This window comes from Eutrigla gurnardus, assembly GCF_963514095.1.
Source record: "Eutrigla gurnardus genome assembly, chromosome: 4".
NCBI classification, from domain to species: Eukaryota; Metazoa; Chordata; class Actinopteri; order Perciformes; family Triglidae; genus Eutrigla; species Eutrigla gurnardus.
In genome coordinates, this window is record NC_139918.1 from 15,000,435 (window position 1) to 15,021,961 (window position 21,527).

General features: G+C 44.1%; 1 protein-coding gene across 1 annotated transcript in view; it reads left to right on the forward strand.

The window, feature by feature from the left end:
- Positions 1–1,499: 1,499 nt before the first annotated feature.
- The window catches only part of atp1a2a (ATPase Na+/K+ transporting subunit alpha 2a), a 37,051-nt gene continuing 17,023 nt past the window's right edge, over positions 1,500–21,527 (forward strand). The window contains exons 1-12 of the mRNA XM_084008056.1: positions 1,500–1,629; positions 2,568–2,639; positions 4,022–4,081; positions 4,912–5,115; positions 8,563–8,676; positions 9,107–9,241; positions 11,425–11,542; positions 12,633–12,901; positions 14,565–14,763; positions 15,760–15,869; positions 18,988–19,122; positions 20,973–21,052. Of these exons, the coding sequence (XP_083864182.1) occupies positions 1,618–1,629; positions 2,568–2,639; positions 4,022–4,081; positions 4,912–5,115; positions 8,563–8,676; positions 9,107–9,241; positions 11,425–11,542; positions 12,633–12,901; positions 14,565–14,763; positions 15,760–15,869; positions 18,988–19,122; positions 20,973–21,052 (1,508 nt within the window). The 5' untranslated portion in view covers positions 1,500–1,617. The remainder of the gene's footprint in view (positions 1,630–2,567; positions 2,640–4,021; positions 4,082–4,911; positions 5,116–8,562; positions 8,677–9,106; positions 9,242–11,424; positions 11,543–12,632; positions 12,902–14,564; positions 14,764–15,759; positions 15,870–18,987; positions 19,123–20,972; positions 21,053–21,527) is intronic.

Genomic DNA, 21,527 nt, shown 5'->3' on the forward strand with positions numbered 1-21,527 from the left:
ATACTGAAATGTATACTATTTTTATATGAGAATCCAACATTTTATTCTTCCTGGGGGGGAAAAAAACATATGATGTATGCTTACATCAGCTGGAACCAACCAGTGTCAACCAATAACATCACGACGTCCATCCGTCATTCTGCAGCTACGGCTCTGCACAGAGCTTTCAACCATCAAATCAGATTCCTCCCAGCGTTATGTCCCACCTGCCGACCCCGTTTCACTCAGAAGTACATCACGGTACGGAAGATCGACGTTCTTAAAATGCTGTCGTCTTTAAAGATGTTATTAGCTTAGCTTAGCACCTCTCTGAGACACCTCTAATGTGTCTAACGTGCTGCCCGAATGTTCGGTGGGATTTATTATACACTATAACGTGCACTCAAACTATGCCGCCATTCGTCTTGAGAAGTAATGTACCGAGGATTATATACCATCATGCATTGCGTTGAAGGAAACCTGACAGACAGAGAGCAGCAGGTTTGAGACAAATGTGATGTTGTGGCAAAAAGAATGTATTTAATGTGAGTGGAGCACAGACGGTCACATTGCTTTGAATATTTTTTTTTAACTTGAAAATGTACGTATTGCCGCCGTGTTGACAGCAGGAGCTCCTTTCGTTGACAGCGACATAGAAACTTTCTTTTTTCACCAAGGGCATATGTGCAACGCTGGTGATAAGAGCGGTGGAATAAGCAAGCAAACATATTCTTGAAAAGGAAAAAACTTTAGCGGGAGAAAAAGTGGAAGCAACATTCATCCCAAAGAATCCAGCTCGTACAGGATTAGAGATTTCAGTGTGGGAAGAGTTAATCCAACTCCCGAAGCAATTTGCAACTTGCGAGCAACATTTGGTATTTATCTGACACGGGGGTCACTGGCTGCATCTGTTGTGTGGGCGCGGCGGCCTCATGCCTCATGTTCTAAATATGTCGGGTTTGAAGCTAATTGCTGCGTCCCACCGGCTACAAGTCACTCTGGATTCCGGCAGGAGAAACAGTTCATCTTTGAGGATCAATTAACAGATGATTGAACCGTTTATCGCAGGATTTATTTGCAGAACAAACACGACGGAGTCCGTGTGTGCTCCGAATCGCAAGCGGCCGGATGCTCACGCATGCCTCCGTTTCATTATGAAGCTTGAGGGTCCCTCATTATCGCGTTTGTTATAAATACTGTATGTTATGTAGAGTGCGAGGTTTCATTTGTTGTGTTGACAGCGGTGATTGATGGGCTGTTGTTCTCCCTGGAACCGTGTGTGTGAGTGTGTGTGTGTGTGTGTGTGTGTTGTGAGGGGGGAGAATGTGTTGAGCAGGTGCAGGTACACAACAGTAACCCCCTCTGTGTGTGAGAGTGTGAGAGTGTGTGTTGGTGGTGGGGGTGCCTGGGTACAGAGAGGCCCTTGGATATGAGTTGTATGAAGGGGGGGTTGCATGGCTCAGGTTACCCTGACAGGAGGGTGCAAGAAGTGAGGGTCCGGGGGGGGGTTGCCAGGCCCAAAAAAAGCCACCAATGTCTTCCACACGGTGAGTATGGGGGCGGGAAGGTCCGAGCTGTGACGGGGGCCCCGGATTGCTGCCCTTCACATTGTAACCTGCCGACGTCTGGACATCCAGCATGGGCCGAGGGGTGAGTTCTCTTCATTTCATCTTCATTTCACCTAAAAACAAGCACATAAATAACCAGATTTCCTGCACTCAAACCCTTCCCCTCCTACTGTAACTGAACGGATGCCGACGACTAAATCTGTGGCTTATGTACAGCACCAGCATATGGCGTGGTCATGGATCATGGAAAATTACTGAGATTTCTAAAGGCGTCTGCGGGGCTGGATTCCTCGCGGCGCTGCTGTATTTTTTATTTTTTTTTAAAGACAGTAACATCTCGGGGATGATAGGCTTTCTTTACTCAATAAGTTTTGTTCCCGGCTTGCTGTTTATTTGGGTAATTACGTAATTTTGTTTTTATTCTCTCCATCAGGCCCATTCCATTTAGCTTTATGGGAGGACAGGCTGGTAATCTTCCTCACGCACAGTGGGGGGAAATTGCTATGCCAGACACATTTCAGGCACTCCACCGGCTCTGTGCTCCCTCTTTGGCTCTTTTTGATTACTTTTTCACTGTGTCACTCGCTCACCCGCTCCTCGCGCTCTCCCTGTGTATCCCTCCGTCACTGACATGCACACGTGCTGCTAAAAGGAGACTGACAGCAGCAGATGAGTTCCATGATGCACCATTCTTCCAGCTGTTCACACACACACACACACACACACACACACACACACACACACACACACTCTCGCTCATTCACACAAATGAGGAACTCTCACTATGAGAAAAATATTTTCCCCCTCCATATTCAGTGAATGGTTTGCCAATAGTGCCAGGAGATTGAAATGAACCAAGTCCATTGTGCTCGCGCTGATAGCTTGTAATACATGGTTCTGAATGGAAATGGCCCGGGCACAATGTGGCTACAAGCATGTGGCTTATTTCCTGTGGAGGTTTCTGGGATGATAGCCTACAGGCCAGATTCATGGTAATCTCTCTCTCTCTCCCTGCCACAGTGTGGTGCCGAGAATGGAGGCAAGAGGAAGAAGGACAGAGACTTGGATGAGCTGAAGAAGGAGGTGTCCTTGGTAAGAAAAACAAGCTGTCGCCGCTCCAACCCAGGCTCGCTCTGCACCGTGATTGATTCCATCGCCGCCGCCGCTTCTCCCAAATACCGTTACGCCAAAGTCACCAGCTTATTCAACAACACTCTAAATGAAAACAGTGGCCCGTCAACAAAAAGGGCCATCCGGCCTGCTCAGTGTAGCCAGCTGTAGACGGGCTTCTAAGCCAGCCTCGTCCTCTCCTATCTGTTCTGCCTCCCTCTGGCTGCTCCTCTTTGTACTTTGAAAGATACTGAATAATTTGTGGGCCACCAGCAGCGTAGTGCCGAATTTTTGTCTTGTGCAGAGCTGTATCTCTTTGAGGTGCTGTCAGAAGGCAGCCGAGCGATGCCCATGAAAACTGGGGTACGTTTTGCTGTGTGCACTCCCCTCTGATAAAGCAGTTCTTGTCAATTATCAAGTTGGGCCTGCGACTGATTAAAGGAGAGGGGGGAAACAGGATGCTGTCAACACTTAGGGGTAGTTTTTGGAGTGTTTTGCTTTCATCAGTCTGCTATACTTCTTCAGTTAGTGATTTCCTACATTCCCCCCCTCCAGAAATCCTTTAAACAACCACCAGACAATGGCTGATCAATATTGGGAGCAGGGGCATATAAATAAAGCTTAACTAGCAAACTGTTTTGTGGGGCATGGAGTTGATTGTGGCCAAATCACTTGTGGCTACGTTTCATCGTGATCCTCGGAGGCTACAGTGTTGGAGAAGAAATTGATGGATTTCTTCCCGTCTTATGGTTGAGTGAAGAAGGTAGTCCTTCGATGTGCGGCGCTGACACCATCCTGACAGCTGGGAGTTTCTACGTCGCTACAGTAGCAAACCTAATTTTCCAGCGGCAATATCTCAAGGTGGCATTTGGCCGGAATACTAATACAAACATGTCACCCAATAAGTGTGAAACTGTGTTTTCAAGGTTACATGTTTTACTGGAGGTTTGCTCACCTCTACCTGGAGATGCACGGGGAGTGGACGTCCCCGTTTGACCTTTTCTGTCTGACATGGGGAATGAATCATAGACACATAAAGCCCCTGGATCCATGTCAGGAACCCAGAATAAAGTCTTTTTCCCCCCAGTGAGATAGAGATGTGTCATGCATGGGTGCTACACCCTCACAATCTATTCGACCCTGGTTGGTTATTAAAAAATTCCCTTTACAGCCATGCCGCCCCCCAGTTGACACGGCGTTGAATGCGTTGCTGTAAAATTATATGTACGGTTTCCTATTTGTAATTTGTCAAAGACAAATTCCCTTAGAAGTCATTTTACTGGCCAATTAACATTACAGTGTGTCTGTTTACCGTGTCTGTTCCCCTGAAGCAATTAAAAAACAGGAACCTTTTATCCCTGCAGGATGATCACAAATTATCTCTGGATGATCTGGGAAAACGTTACGGAGTGGACGTCACGCGGGTAACGACACACACACACACACACACACACACACACACACACACACACACACACACACACACACACACACACTAATTTGCACATGCAGCAGCTGTAATATCCCCCACGGGGACCTGATCTCTTGTTGTCTGCAACATAAGAATGAGACCAAACATTACTTTGGTCAAGTTGGATCCATCGCAGCGTCCCCAGCTCACCTTGAGCTTCATTCATCTTTAATCCCTCAATCACACACACACACACACACACACACACACACACACACACACACACACCATTCACAGACAGATACAAGCACACACTTTTATGCTGTAAACACGTGTGCTGCTTGCCTTAAGTTTGACATTGCAGTGGAATTTTTTTTTAATCTTTTTTGAGATAAGTATTTGGGAGAAAAAAAGAAAATATGAAAATATGACAGGCTGTAAAAATGTCAAAAACTTGCAAAACCTTGAAAAAATAATAAATAAAGGTTGTAATAATAAAAATATATATTTTTCCCTCCCCAATATAATACTATATTTCAGGAATTTACATGGATTTGCTTTGTTTGACCTTGACACTATTATAGCCTATATTCATGACTTTTTTCCCACGGTAAAGTTAGGTCCAATGGTTTTCCGACATAGAGCCTCAGATGAGGACAGTCACCCAGTTTATTATACTTGTGTCGTTAAATAGGCCAGGCAGGAATACTTGATGTTCTGCAAGTGTAGCAGTAAAATTGCTTTTCAAGCCGTGGTGAAAATGGGGTCGTTGTGTTGTAATACGATTCCCAGTGCATGCAAAAAAAAAAAAGGCATTCATTCCTAAAAATTGCTTTCCCTCAGGGCCTGACCAACGCCAGAGCTGCGGAGATTCTGGCCAGGGACGGTCCGAACGCGCTGACCCCTCCCCCCACCACCCCGGAATGGGTCAAGTTCTGCCGTCAGCTGTTCGGCGGATTCTCCATCCTGCTCTGGACCGGTGCCATCCTCTGCTTCCTGGCCTACACCATCCAGGTGGCCACAGAGGACGAGGCGCCCAATGACAACGTGAGAAACTGCTTGTAAAACACACACGCACATGTACGGGCAACACGCCTTCCATATTAATCACACACAAGTGAAGACATACATAAGCACACAAATGCATACAAGTCTACCTGTAGACTCACCATACAGTTGAGACAGGAATATAAAGTGAGCTCATGGGATACATGAAAAAAACATATTTTATCTGCAGCTGGCGGATCATCCATAATTTTGAATAAACACATATTGTAAACTAATTTGACGCTGCGTATATGTCTAGGGCTTTTATTGTGAAAGGTGAGAATAAAATGAGCTGTAGTGCCATTAAAAATGGTAATAAGAGCATATTTTCCCAAATTCTTAAATAAATACAAAGTATTTGTGACCGTCTGTGTTGTGATAAGCTGCTCTGCTCACACTTAATATTTTATTTTCACACCACAACTCATGTCACTAACACTGTCCTCTTTGGTCCATCTGTCATTATTCCTTCAGAGCAATGCATGATGGTTACTGCGTGCAAAATTACTTACAAATTGCTGTCTATCACCATTTGGTGACACCAACTTTTTATCCTTATTAATTGGGTTCATTGTGACAATAATAATAAATCATCAAAATAAACATTATGAAGGAGTAAAGCAAAAATCACATAAAATGAATGAATCCATATTTAAATGCAATGTACGGTATTTTAAAGTTCTGCATTATATCAAACAAATCCTTTTGATTGTGGTTCTGGATCTAGATTTATGTTTTGGCAGTGAGAGTTGTAAGTCCAAAGCTCTCTCCCGCTGAAGGAGCATCCTTTGTCATGCATTGTTTGCACCGTCCACCTCAGCTGCTACTAGACACGAGGAGGTAAAACCTCCCGTCTGCATAAAGACCAGCTTCTGAATTAGGTTTAATAGATGGAGGAGAGTTTCTGCCCAGCTCGTCCATCAATAAGGGGAGTAATGAAACCTGTGTACTATCGGCTCCTAAGAAAGATTGATCCTCTAAGTTAAACACATCTTAAATGACTCATTTGGTTATAATTATCATTTCTCTGGAGTCTGAGTCATTCATTTGGATAACAGAATGTTCTCTCATGATAACTCAATACGGACATACAAGAAAATATCATAATTCCACTTAAATTCCAATCCAGCCACACAAACTCACACACATTTTGCAGACACACTTACAATTAAATGAAGTGAAGCGTCTGTATTTTTCAACCTGGACCCTAGCTCCCCTGGGTTTTCTTTCTAAGTGGGAACAGTACGTTTGGAAATCGGTCCGTTGTTGAGCTGCGATGTAATCACACGGAGCAACTCCTCATCATCAATGTGCTAAATACTACATAATCCACTAAAAGTGCTTGTTCTTACAAATGTTATTGTGTCTGACAACATTACGGGAAGGAGCCTGCAGAGAATCATGTTTCCTGCTTGATCCGGTGTGTTAGTTATTGTGCCGTGTGACGACGGTGGAGGACAGAACGCATAGTTCAGTGTGAACTAAAAGATTGTTTCTTATGTGGATGTGACGCGAGATTTTAGAACGGGACTTCTCAGAGAGCAATCGACACAAAAACAAATCAAGCGAAAGGTAAAGATGTTTTTTTTTTCATTATTCTCTCGGGTCTTTTCCATAATGTTGTCACACCCGTCTCACAACCATCTGAGCCTCCCAGTAGCAAAAACAAGCCCTTTTGGTGGATGTACATTGACAGTGAGGAATTGCCCTGAGTATTACATTGCAGCCTGTTTAGCAGCCACCATCTGCAGCGCTCTCCCTCAAAACCAAATCCTAAAATCAAAAGTGTCAAAACGCTTCATGACGGTGACTTTTCTTACCCGTTTTCTTGTTTTTCAATACGACCTTTACTTTACCCAGATGGCCGCTTCAGGTCTTAATCTCCTCTCTGTGAGTCCTCGCCAAAAAGGCAACGCAATTAGGTCACACAAAAGAAGGCAGAGCCATCGTTCACTAAAGGAAATAGACAAGATGAGCGAAAGTGAAGGAAAAAAAGGAAGAAAATACCCACTTAAAATCACATAAAAATAAAAAACCATGACCCCCCCCCCCCCCTCTGAGAATGTGACGTAAAACCAAACACCGACACCGGCGTCGGCCCTGAGAGTAGCAGGGGATAAATACTCAGACCACCCACTGTTCAAATAGAGCCAAGCAGCCATCCATACTGTACTTTATGGCTCTGAGTCATTATGCAATCATCATTCAGTGCTCTCCCAACCCCAGACAGCATTAAAGCCTTGCATAATATACAGTAACATACAGTCGATAGACACGCACATGCACATGTGATAACTTTAATCTCCCCCCGGTTTAATCTCCACGTTCAGTACCGAGTATGTACAGCTGGATGCTCTGCTACATCAAAAGCCCCGACTGCCTGCAGATTTGGCACTTTGAGTCTTTGCATAATGTACAAGCAGTTTTTTAAGAGGAAAAGCTACCCTAACAGGGCCACACACATTATTTTTGATGGATTTACTGAGCTGAAAGACCGGTGCTGTCTTCTTCGGTTTAAGAAAACCTTCTAGCATCCCGAGGTTTCTTAAATCGCTGTTGTTTTTACACAATTAACTGTCAAATTCATGTTTGCAATCAGGAAATGAAGCATTTATTCTTGCAAATAACTTGAAAGAACTTCAGTAGGTTCAAAAATGTCACTTGTCTGGACAGACGTGTTCCCTGCAGCTCCGTACAGCTGGTGAACAAGCATCTCGCCGAAGCCAGACGAGGCACAAAAGCTGAGCTCAAATCTCCACGAAACTCTGTGCAGACACAATCAGAAGCTGCAAACTGAGCACTGAATTGGAGGGGAATGTTGTAAACGCTGACAAAACATTCTGTTGTTGCTGTCAAATGAAAGCAGCAACTTCCAAAAACTAAAAACTTTTTCAAGGTTTTCGAATTTTCAGTCTCCGGGAGCCCAGGACATAGAGTACAGCACACCAGCTGGCAGACGCTTTCATCCAAAGTGCCTGGCTGTCTTGTTTGCATCAATGAGAACTGAACCTAACACAACTTCTACACCGGTAAACCAGAACACATTCACAGGAAGTAAAACACCAGAATTAATGTCCCTTACCGTCAGACAACCCACGTCTACGTGGCTCAGAAAGCATCTCCTGGTGGCCTCGCAGATCCAGGTCTCAGCTCTTGGTATTCTGGGTTCGGCAGACAGCTGTTCACTCGGACTAACACTGAATGAACCGATCCAAGAGTACAAGAATAGAACGCCAGACTTTGAAATCTTCCACTAAGACCGAGAGCTTCCCCGGGTTTTCTCGCTCTTAACTCTCCTCTAGCGCGCTGCATTTAAGGTTTTGCTGTTTTAAAACCGTTTCCAGGTTTTGCAAATCCCCCCTTCCCTACGCTCAAACACACCTTACACCAACCGAACTAAGTGGATAACCACACCGACCCCCCCCTGTGGCTTGTGCCCCCTTTCAGTTGTATCTGGGCGTGGTGCTGGCAGCCGTGGTCATCATCACCGGCTGCTTCTCCTACTTCCAAGAGGCCAAGAGCTCCAGAATCATGGACTCCTTCAAGAAAATGGTGCCACAGGTAAGTTGATGCGTTTGGTGTTTGGCCGCTTTGTCGTCGCCTCGCGGCTTTCTGGCTCAATAAGCAGTCCCTCAAGTAGGGCTTACACTCACTTGAGTGGAAACCTAATAAGCTTGCACAAAGAAAGAATAAATGTTTGAGCCAACTTTGGATTGTGAGCGTGTTTATATAAAAACTCCCCTCGCGTTATCCACCTCTAGCATTTTCGATTGCTTAATTCTTTAATCTATTTAGGCTCTTTCCACTCCCTGCTTGTCTCCTTTTCCACCTGTCTTCTCTCTCTCCTTTTTCCTTTTCATCTATCTCTCCCTTTCACACACCTCTACACCCTCTGGCTTTTTTTTTTTATCGCTATTCTTCCTCTGACTAAATCCTCTCTCGCTCTTCCTCTCCCTTCCCGACTCTCTCTTCCCTTTTTTCTCCGTGCCAGCAAGCGTTGGTGATCCGGGAGGGGGAGAAGATGCAGATCAATGCTGAGTTTGTGGTGCAGGGAGATCTGGTGGAGATCAAAGGGGGAGACCGTATCCCAGCTGACCTGCGAGTGGTCTCCGCCAGTGGATGCAAGGTAGGGGGAGGGTCGCCGGGCTCAGAGCCTGCAGGTCTCAGTGGGATTACAGCTGCTCAGCTGACTTTGGTCTCGATATGTTTCTTCATGTCTTTCTTTCCACTTGAACTTTAATCAATTCTTTTGTATCATGTTCACCATCTCAAGTTGCTGATTAACACAAAAACAAAGTACATCTGCAGGTGTTAGGGATGTTGGATTAATCCTCTGGAGACTTTGTATATATCGTTACCACATTTCATGCCAATCCACCCGACAGTTGCCGAGATATTTCTAACCCTAACCTAAAGGGATGTTTTTTGCCACCAACAGGCAACATTTTAGTCAGAATACACACATTTCACACATTTCTGAACTGTTGTTTGGGTAACTTATCGCTGAATTTATATAACAGCAAAAAAAAAAAAAACCTTTCATTGCTGCACAAGTATGGTTATCTTCCATATATTCACCCAGCACGATTTTAGTTTTAAGGTGCAACGTGTAAGCTCTGGCCACATGCTCCGAACACAAAGGGGGCATCATTTCACTCTTATGTGGTTTCTTAGGCAAACTTCCCCAAAGATGTCGATGTGTAGATTGGTGATAAATGAATCTTCGGATCCAGGCAGGTGGAATGAGAATTATCTTTATTTAAACAGATATCAAGCCTGCGTCCGAAACCGTGCGTGCACACCCTGTTCTTCTAAATCCCTGGCAGAGTCCTTCCTAGAGCCTCTGCACCTGTTCCACCTGTGAAGTCCTTTCTTGCCCTCGACTCTAAGGAAATCCAACTCTCCCTGCCACATGTCTGTCTTTTAAAGCCCTCTACTTCCTGGTCGGCCTTCTTCTCGCTCATCCTGTCACCTTAGTAAATGTATCCTCTTCCTCTCCAATGGAAGATGGAGGTTTCCAGGCGCTCCATCCCAAAGCTATATTTTGTACTTATAAGGTCATGTTTTGCTCAGCAATTTCGGTGGCAAAATGATAGTTTGTCACTTGTTTATGGGCTTTATAGCTGGTGTGTAACACACACACACACAAAGAGAGACATCACAAATTAATGTCTCAGGGCCTCTAAGCTTAGTTTACAACTGGGCTTCTCCTCATCTTCCTCCTAAACCTAAACATTCCTTACACCTTCGCTGATGCAACATCTGGTTAAAGTTGTTGTTCAACTGACCGTTGAACTGACCAGATGCTTCATCTACGACTGGGTGCATACAATCTAACTCTACAGTCATGAATTATTAAAAAGAAAGGCAACCACTACAAAAAGAAGGGCAATAATATACAAATTTCAACCAGACGGCTGAAGCTCAGAGGGCCGGTGAAAACAACACTGCTATCTTACAATGTTCATGTGTGGCATCATTAACTACTGTGTCACTAACCCGGGGCTGTACGGTCCGCCTACACTCTGAGTTTTTTTTTTTTTTTTTTTTTTTTTAATCTAAAATGGCAGAAATAACTAGTATTTTGGTTTTGCAGCAACAGAAAGTTTGCTGTTCAGGGACTCGGCACACTCCCCCAGGATCAGAGCCCCGGGGCTGGGGTTCACATGGCTGAATGCTAGTTGCTAAAGCTAACTGCTAACTGAAGGTCTGTCTCTGGAGCTGCTGCCTGGCCTCCTCACGGCGAAGTAGTTTCCTGGGAGGACGACATGAAGCTGTTGTTTTGTCGTTTCTGCCACATTGGATTAGATCTAACAAAGGATTAAAATCTGCACAGACCCTCTACCTTCAACGAGAGCTGACAGGCCATGGCTGGAGCCTTTCTTCTTCGTCCTTTCTTGAGGGCAAACTGAACGCTACAGTGACCTTTTCACGCTCTGTTGATAATCTTAGTTGATATTTTTATGTTTTAAACTAACCTTCTGGTCAGACCTCACACGTTGCACCTCCAAAGAAACATGCTGTTAAGCATAATCGTCTTAACAGTTACAGCCTTCCTCTGAGATTTCCATGTCTGTAAGGTGAAAACGTCTCCTAAATGTCACCCTTTTAGTTCGAGTTTATCTCCACTAGTAATGAATTGCATGCATTTTCTTCACCTGTGGAGGACTGTGGGGAACGATTCCAGAAAAGAGTTGACGTGACGAGAGTGTTGGTGATGAATGCCTCAGACCCCGTCAGTCTCAGCTCCTCGCTCTCCTCCTGTTCTGTCCCTCAGCCTCTGTTTTCTTTCTCCCCGTCCCTGTGAAGGTGGACAACTCGTCTCTGACGGGAGAGTCGGAGCCTCAGACTCGCTCCCCGGAGTTCACCCACGAAAATCCTCTGGAGACCCGCAACATCTGTTTCTATTCCACCAACTGTGTCGAGGGTCAGTAGGCTACATCTGGCCAAGATTGTCTCTTATCGCCTCTAAAGTCTTTTTTTTTTTTTTTTTTTTTGCCATCTGGAGATTAGCATAGTTTGAGCCTTATCGCCCAACCTACGAGTGTGTTAGCGCATTCCTCCAACCCACAGTCATGTGAATTTCGAATGCATTGAGATTATTAATGAGTGTTTCCACCTGAGATTCAACCAATTGGGATGTTGGTTGGTATTTCAGTGTTTAGTGCTGATTATAGTTAGAATATTTGAGTCTTGAAATCTCCATATTTGTTTTAATTCTGAGTGACATGTTTAATATCTAAGATTCAGGATTGATTGTATCCTATCTTTAAAATATTAAATCAAAATGTTAAATGAATAATTATAGTGAATATAGTTGTTTTTAAATCAATATCTGAATCTCTCATGAAAACTTCATATATAAACTATATTTATTCTGCTGCCGCACAATCTATTTCTCAATATATCTCTGTGTAGGTCGTGTTAAAGGATGTAAAAGCATAATATTTTCTCCGGTGATGTCGATCTATGCAGATATTTTGGGTTTTATACGGCGAGGTTTTAAAATATCTTGTCCCAGAGATCTCCGCTTCCGCCTTAATGTAATGGAGATGAATGACATTCTGTTTGTTGGTGCTCACAGCATAAGGAAAGACATTTTAAAAAACATTCCCCATCCAGAAACAAGTTCTCTGTTTCACGGTATAATCCACAGATCTGTCTTACTTTCCACTGAAAAAATAGTCCCTGTAAAAACTGCTGAGGTCTGTGGATCACATTATTTGTATTTTACGCCAGTCAGTTCCTTTCTTCACTCACTCAATCCGGCATGTGCTCAACCATCAATCACCGGCCCACACCTGTAATTCTCCTCCATCCATCACTGCTCTTTATTCAGCCCATCACCTCCCCATCAGTCCGCTGAGGGCTGGACATTTGTTTAAAGAGCTCCTTCAACAAAATAAAACACGGCGTGTGAAAAAATATGACATCTAATTGACAAACGGCTGGGTGGTAACAATAAAGATGCACAGCGTAAGTGTATTTGACAACCAGACTCTGTGACTCCCTCTCAGGTACCGCCCACGGCATCGTGATATGCACCGGGGACCGGACCGTGATGGGTCGCATCGCCACCCTGGCGTCGGAGCTGGAAGTCCGCCGTACGCCCATCAACATAGAGATCGAACACTTCATCCACCTCATCACGGGCGTGGCCGTCTTCCTGGGCGTGTCCTTCTTCATCCTGTCCATCATCCTGGGCTACACCTGGCTGGAGGCCGTCATCTTCCTCATCGGCATCATCGTGGCGAACGTGCCTGAGGGGCTGCTGGCTACCGTCACTGTGAGTCCTCTGTGTGTGTGTGTGTGTGTGTGTGTGTGTGTGTGTGTGTGTGTGTGTGTGTGTGTGTGTGTGCGTGTGTGTGTGTGTGTGTGTGTGTGTGTTTACTGACTTTCACCAAAAAAAAAAAAAAGATGTCAAAGGAGCAGATCGTTTTACAATAAACCAGGTCTCCTTGTAGCAAGGACAGGACAAAATAGGCTTTGGGGAATCGTGAACAGAACCATGGGGGAGTTTCACAATCTGCTGCTGTTACATACATAAACATGCTTTGAGTTGCCAATGTACATATTTTATTTTCATCAATTTTCTCTAATTAGATTTTCATTTTTTTTTTCAAAATCAGCTAAGATGAGCTAGTAATGGGTCGTGTAAAAATAAATTGTATTATAATTGGCTACACTCCATATAAGCTGCATTCATTGGTCATTTTTTTGTCGTACGATATTATACAATGTACTTAATTGTTCCCAAAGGTTGGATTAAAATGTTGTAAGCGTGATATGGACATATCATCTTATAATAGCCACCATGGTAGAAATAATGAAGATCACATAAACAAAGCAGCTTGTAAAGCATTACACACGTTGCACATGTTACACCACCCTATGATGACTTTCTTCGCCAGCTTGCTGCTAACTCTGTCTGCCTGCTGTTTGGTGCCGGGCGGGCAGTGTACACTGAGTTAATGGGCTTGTTTGCTGAAAATAGCTGTCTGCGGCTGCCGCTAATGGGGTTGATGTGACGATGTGGAGTTTGTGGGCCTGAAAACTAAAGTATTGAGGCTTAAAAGCTCTGTCGAACCAAGAGAGGTAAATGCAACGCCAGGTGTCAAATCCTGCACAGGTTTCTCATCTGCAATGCAGTAATTTCATCCATTGTTAACATCAAACTATTGATTATTGCGGCGCCGAGGGCCCTCGTCTTGTGGCTGCTGGCTCTCACTGTCATGGTTTACTGGCACACCTAAATGGAACGGAGCCAACGTCAATGTGATTAGTTGTGCCAACGCTAATTCACCCTCAGTGGATGAGAGCTGTAGTAGCTATAGTGATACTACAGAACACAGCAGAGCAGGCGATTTATGACAACGTATTGGAGTTGTTCAAATGCTGTAAGTGAATTGAACTTTTTCTGCAACAATAAACAACGTTGCTGCCGAAGTGGGCGCCAGCTGGCATTTGAAATGCCATCAGTCGACATTTCACTGGTCACAGAAAATAAATTAACTTCCAGTGACTGGTTTCTTAAGTTGCTTTCGCTTAAGACGCACCGTGAGTTCCCTGTGAGGAAATGTCTGTGAGCGTTTTTTATTTATTCTCCGGCAGTAACGTGGTCGGCTGGAATTAATGTGCGTCCAAGTGTCCCCTTACCACATATGGAATGTGTCTATTTGTTGTACGTGTATGTCCCTGTGCACCTGCTGTTAACCAGCCAACCACATGCATGCACACAGACGCACATGTTCACACAACAACACACACACGATGTAAGGCACCTGGACAACGCTTGGTTTCACATGGGCAAACACTTGAACGCACCGGTGCATGCATATGCTCTCTCCCCTCGTTGACTAACAATCATCCATCCTCCTCTCCTCTCCTCTCCTCACCCCTCCCTCCCTCCCTCCCTATACTCTCCCTCTCACCTCCCACCGTCCTCCCAGGTGTGTCTGACTCTCACTGCCAAGCGCATGGCAAAGAAGAACTGTCTGGTGAAGAACCTGGAGGCCGTAGAGACTCTCGGCTCCACCTCCACCATCTGCTCCGACAAGACGGGCACGCTGACCCAGAACCGCATGACCGTGGCCCACATGTGGTTCGACAACCAGATCCACGAGGCGGACACCACTGAGGACCAGACGGGTGAGACGTGGAGAGACGGAGGGAGAGATGGGAAAGAGAGAGTGGAAGGAGAGATAAATAAAGGAACGAGAGGAAATAGAGAGTGTGGGAATGCAGAGAGGGAGTCTGACCACCTGCCGAAAGTCATCTGTCCAGTGTTCACGCCGCCAAGCAGCATTGCTGTTTGCACTACCTCTTGGATTAATTGAGCAGCGGTATGCAGTGTGGGCGGCACAAGCATCAGACACAAACACGTCTTTTGCCAAAGTTCCTCGGCAAGCCTGCTGCCGTGGAACCAATCAGAATTCGGTCTCCTACAAACTACAAACTGAGCCAAATTTCAAAGCGTTTTAGTAATAACCAGAACAGGTGTTATGCTATGCATACCAATGAGTAGGGAGTTGGACGGTTGTGCGTTCACTAAATGATAAAGGCCGAACAAATAGTGAAACGGAAAGAGAGGAAAATAAACACAATGATTCCTCAGGAGTACAGGCTTTTTTTATAATTTTTTTTTTTTTTTTTTTTTTAGCAGCTGTTGCAATTTATGGACCCTTTCGCACCTCGTTTTGTCAAGTTCGACAGCTCCAGCCACAGTTTGCCACTGTGTACTTACTGTATGTTGCTTTATGCCATTATATTCTCTTTGCACAGTAACAGTGACAGTGACCTCGCCGGAGAGACTCCAGGCTCAAATGAAAAATGAGTGCAGCGGAGTGAAGGTCATTTTCAGTCTTGGTGGGAGGGATGAAATTTTGATCGGAATTTCCAAACAGCTTTTTATTACCGAGACATTCTAGTTAAAAATGAATGCAATTTTCTGGGCTGGAGAATTGAATTATCACTTCTGTCAAAGGAATAAGTGATTGCTCAACGTGCCTGACCCTGATTCTGTTTTTTAGCTAAATTATCCAGCGCTACTCTATGAACCAAGAGTTAAGTCAGGAGTGTAAATACTGCATGAGCCCTCCTTTAAAAAAAAAAGGTCTAACACAGCTCCCTCTGCTCTCCTCTCAGGTTTGGGTTTTGACAAGAGCTCTGCTACTTGGGCTTCTCTGTCTCGCGTTGCCGGCCTGTGCAACAGAGCTGATTTCAAGGCCGGACAGGAGAACTTCCCCATCGTGATGGTATGAACCTCCACACACTTCCCAAGCCTTTGCATTGAAAATTCAGCCTCATGAATTATTTGCAAAGCAATGCAGGTTATTACAGGTTCAGTTTAATCTAAGGACATTACGAGCGGCACCTTTTTTCGATTTGGATCAAATAATGCATGCACATTATTCATAAGAGGAGACTTTGCATACACGGTTGGCCAACAGGTGAAGCATTAGGACAGTGTCAGGAGCCCAGCTGTCACTCAAAACAAGCAGAGGTGTTATTAAGATTATTTATTTGAAGTTAGGCGATTTTAAAAGGTTATGAAAGAATTGAATGCCTTTGTATGACCTACCTTAGTAAACATGACCGCCAGCGAGAAGCTATTTTTATACAGTAATTCTTAATGCTCGTCATCGGTGCCACAGGGTTGGATCCCGGGCTAAATCAGACAAAAACATGCAGGTTCACCCCTGTAGCTCAGATTCCACCTCTGGGAGCGACCAGCCCAACGCGGACAGACCCAGATCTGTCTTCGCTGCCACCTCCGACCTGCAGTCGGGACTCCGACAGAAGGTTTATGAGCTCCACGCCCGGCAGCAGTGGCCCCTCCTCTGATCAGGAGCAGGGCTTAACCTCCCTGGTTCCCACCTTGCTGGAGGCCCGAGCCATATTTCTCGGCTCACTGGAGGGAAGGGAGGCATGGGAGAACCAGGACTGGGGTTGAACAAGGCAAACTGTCAGACCCCACTGCAGCAAAATGAGAGGTTTTCTGAAAGGACTCAGGGGCTCTGAAACACTACCACTTCTGTCCAGAGGGACCGCCAAACTCAGCACTAAATCATCATAGTAGCTTTATGTAAAATAGCTATATTAGAAAATGAAAATACTCCATTACAATGTAAGTAAACCTTGGGCTTAAAGCTATAGCAAAAAAATATAGCAACTTATCTTATTTCATAAAGGGTGATATGGGTTTGTTTTCTAAAAAGTACATATAGCCTAAATTAGAAATAGGTGTCATATAAATGTTGTGAAAAGTACAGTATAGGTATAAAATATTAACAGCTATATTATATATTTATAATATTTGAAAACAAAAATATCGTTGTCTTGAATAATAGTACTTAGCTACACCACTGCTATGGGCATATAACAACAACAAGTAAACAAAACAGTGTTTGGGATACATCATAATTTATAAATGATCAAGGAAATGTGCAATATTGACCGTTATAATGAAGTGAAGTATAAGTACAGCATAAGGATAGCATGGATACTGTCAAGTCAGGTTTAATCACTTGAGGATTGTATGTAAGTACAGTATTTGGTTAGACGTACTTTGCATTCTCCTGCCGAGCCTCACATGGCACCTACAGGGAGAAAACAACCCATAAAAATGATTTGTCAATACGGCGTGACACAGGGGCACCACACACACACACACACACACACACACACACACACACACACAGGCTTATCCTCCCTCTTGTACACAGACGGAGAACCATGCAATGCACCCGTGGAAATACCTCCCTCACACTGATACACAAACACACACACACTGCTGGGTGGGTAAGTCAATAATATCCCCGTGTTCTACCAACCGCTCTCCTCCGACCGTCGCTGCATTGACCTGAAGAGATTCTCTTTGTGGCTCTCAGCGACGGGGATTACAGCTTCTTGACTCCGGTGGGAGCAGACGCCGCCGCGGCAGCCTCGCTGCACCTCGAGGTGCCCGGGGCTTCGTCCCTGCATTGAGTAACAGTCATATCTCCTGACAGCACTCAAACACAGCAGCCAAGGCTCATGCAGGCTCCACTACCATTACAGGAACAAGTCCCCATCTTCACCCGGGAAAAACAGAGGAATGGAATTTCCTTGATCTGTTCAGTCATTCATGAAAAGGCACAAACAAGGACAAATGTTGCAGAGCGCGTGTCCTTGTTCGCCGCCTGTTCATGAATGAATAAACAGGAATAAAGAGAAATCTCTTGTCTTCGGTTGGCCCCCGTTGGTGTGTCGGTCAATCAGCTCAGCATGGATTTCAATAAATCGGCTCCGACAGAGGGATGAATTTCAGTGATCATCATGGAAGTTTTATCAAAGGGGATTTTACAGGTTTTCAGAGGGGAACCTTTCCCCCTAAATGATTCAAGCACAACACTTGCAGAAAATACAAATATGGAGTGATCCATGTGCATCCAAACAGGGGAGCAGTCAATTCTGTGTGTGTGTGTGTGTGTGTGTGTGTGTGTGTGTGTGTGTGTGTGTGTGTGTGTGTGTGTGTGTGTCTGTGTGCATGTGTGAATAATATACCTACAAATTCATGGATTTCACCTCTGCTTCCTGAAAAAGCAGCCAGTGTCAGTAAAAGACATCTGCACACAACTTTCAAACGGGCCGAATTCCAAATTCAGAGCTTATCCATGATTGAGGGATTTCTTCCACGCGTCTCTCAACATGGCCACGGCTGAGGTGACAGCTAGAAGCTAACAGCGCTAACAGCATGGACATCGAGAACAATGTCAACGGCAGCGCAAAATGGTTATAAGCAAGGAGGAGAAGCTCGGATTACAACACACACAGAGGGACTTCATTCTCTGCTCAGCAGATAGTTGTTTATGCCCTGAATTTGGAATTCAGCCCCTTTAAACAAAAGTGGACCCCACAGAAGAAATTAGGAAGTTTTGAGCATGAATTTACTCACTCAGCAATCACTTTTTGTTGATTATCGGCAATAGACAGACAACAATATTTATTTCCAACATGGTTGTCCAACTCCTCATATCCAAAGGCTTTTACATCCATATCCTTAAAACTAAACTGTATTTCCCCCGAAACGGAGTGGCTTTAATCACATTTTTCCTCATCCCCTAAAGTCAAAAAGAAAGCTGGGCTTTGCACTTTCATTACTTCTACATTAGATTGTTACATAAGAGAAAAAACAAGCGTCTGTGATGCAGACGATGCTCAGCTAACTGCATCATTAATGCGAACCATGATGGAAGTAAAGAAAGGTAAACCCTCTAATCGGTTCAAGTTGCCAGCAGAGTGTGAGAAACAAGTCAGCGACAGACAACGCTGCTTTCTTAATGGGCACATGTGAGTGACTGAGCTAATGTGCGTCTGTGTGTGTTTCCCCAGAGGGAGACAGCGGGGGACGCGTCGGAGTCGGCTCTGTTAAAATGCATCGAGCTGTGCTGCGGGAGTGTTCGTGGAATGAGAGCTAGAAACCTCAAAGTGGCAGAAATCCCCTTCAACTCCACCAACAAATACCAGGTACTGCATGGGACAGCCTCGCAATTAAAATACAACTTTTAAGTAAAATATATAAGATATGTAGTTTTTAACTTTTGTACTTATTGTTTATATATTCATACATTATATTTAATCTGTTTTCTTGTTCAAATCAATGCTGTATTTAATGTATTGATTTATTGTTTGATAATTCTACTAGTGCTTTTTAAATATTATGGGGGGTTTTTTTCTCTTCAAAAGATGCATTTCCAAGACTTCGGAAACATTTTGGAGTGAATCATGCATATTCATGTTTAACCTTTTCCAGGCAGCCTGAGGAAGGCAGCCCAAACATGCGTGCTCTGTTACAGCAACACCCTGCTTTACATTCATACTGCTGCTCACATTCAGGCTCGGAAGTCACCGCAGACAAGCTGTTGCAGTGTTGTTTATGATAGAGAGAGACAGGTGGATTATAGACTGGTTGGTTTGGGCTGCACAGAAGATCTGCTGCTACCTTTCAGTGGACACAATGTCTTCCAGGTTCCTTATAAACAACAACAACAACAAAAGCACTATTTCCTATGGTGGTACTGTACACAATAGATCACAGCGGGTATTCCTCAGCATTCAGGCACACGTCAGGGTTAAGACCCCCTGCAATGCCTTTTTCTGAATGGGGATTTTTTTATTTGTGTCCCCCAGAAATATCGATTGAATCCAAATATCAGGTGCTCCTCGACAATGCCCATAACCCCCCTCCCTCAAGTCTTAAGTTTAGCCGCATGCTTTGCTACATCCTGAAGGAGTGCGTGGCAACAGAGGTTTAACATTAACATTGAACTACGTACTCTGCTCATGTTAGTACGTAACTTTTGAGAAACGTGTATCTCCTTAGAACCTCTCCGGCTGAAGAGTATCACTTTTGCACAATGTTGAACCATAATTAGCTTGAAATCCCCCCAAAAAGCAGCCTGATAATGAAGAAAACCCGAGTCCATGAGTCCATGGAGCCAAATGGTTGTGGGACCCCAGTCGGAGCTGGCCGATGCTACTCTGTGATTGGCCAGTCTGCGTTTAAGGGCCGGACTTAACGAGGGGTTAACTGAACCGGTTTTAAAAAAGACGTCCTCATTAATCACTTACACAACAAAAACTTGGGAAAACAAGTTCCGGCTACAACAAAATGGAAGTTATCGTGCGCCTTGCTCAAGGGCTTCACGGCAATTAAGGCGGGGGAAATGTTTGTGCTTTCCAGGCCCAGTCTCTCGCCTCCTGTCTGGAGACCTGAACCAGCGTATGAATAACACAACAGTGATGTTGAAGCAAACAAAGGACTTCCTGCATGCATTTTGTGCACCTACTCCCTGATTTAAAATAGGAACGTCTGTGTTGGAGGGAGGGAAAAAAAGCAATTTTGCTCTGGTTTTCTGAGATTAGATATGCTGTGACTCAGATACAAATTACCTGGGGGAGTGTGTGTGTGTGTGTGTGTGTGTGTGTATGTATGGGGGAAGGGGCAGTGTAAGGTGCAACACAGTACACATGAGAATGAATGCTCCTTCAACACAGGCAATACATATGACTTACAATGTGCATTCAGTCAAGTCAACATCGATAAGACTTTTACTTCAAACCACTTGGAAAAATATGACACGAGAAATCATTTCCACAAGCGTGAAGCGCAGTACAAGCGTGAAATTCACTGCCGAACGCTGGTGTGGGGTAGTCTGTCCTGAGCCTTTTTTCTTATTAAAGAATGAAATATTTTCAACCAGCAGGAAACAACCAGCCATAAAGTACATGTTGCATCTTGTTTCAAAAATAAATCCTGTCATGTCCTCACCAGTCTTCCATTGTCACCCCCTTTTTCTTCTTTTTTTTTTTTCAAGCTCTCCGTCCATGAAGTGGAGGACAATCCCTCTGGTCACATTCTGGTCATGAAGGGAGCACCAGAGAGAATCCTGGACAGGTTGGTTGATCAATAATGGATCGATTATGTGTCTCCCAAGTGAAGTAGCACAGAATTTGTGCTTCCTTTTATTCAATTTAATTTATACTATATATATATATATATATATATATATATATATATATATATATATATATAGTATAAATTAAATTATAAATTAAAGAGAGAGAGAGAGATTTTTATAGATTTTATTCCAGTGCATTAAAATCATATAACACATTCTAAGTGTAATGGAAAGTGCAACTGTTTTTTTTTTATTATTACTAGCAAAACTCCTAAGAAAATACTGAAAGAATTGATAAAAGAAATAAATGTATGTATCCAAACCACGTAGGAAATGTATTAAAAAAACAAACAACTGTTGCCATGTTCCTTCTTTGAGTGCACTCGAGCACAAATGTGTATTATTCCACTGGTGAAAATCTTCCCCAACACTATTTACTCCTGGCCTTCGGTTTGAGAAAATGACTTAGCC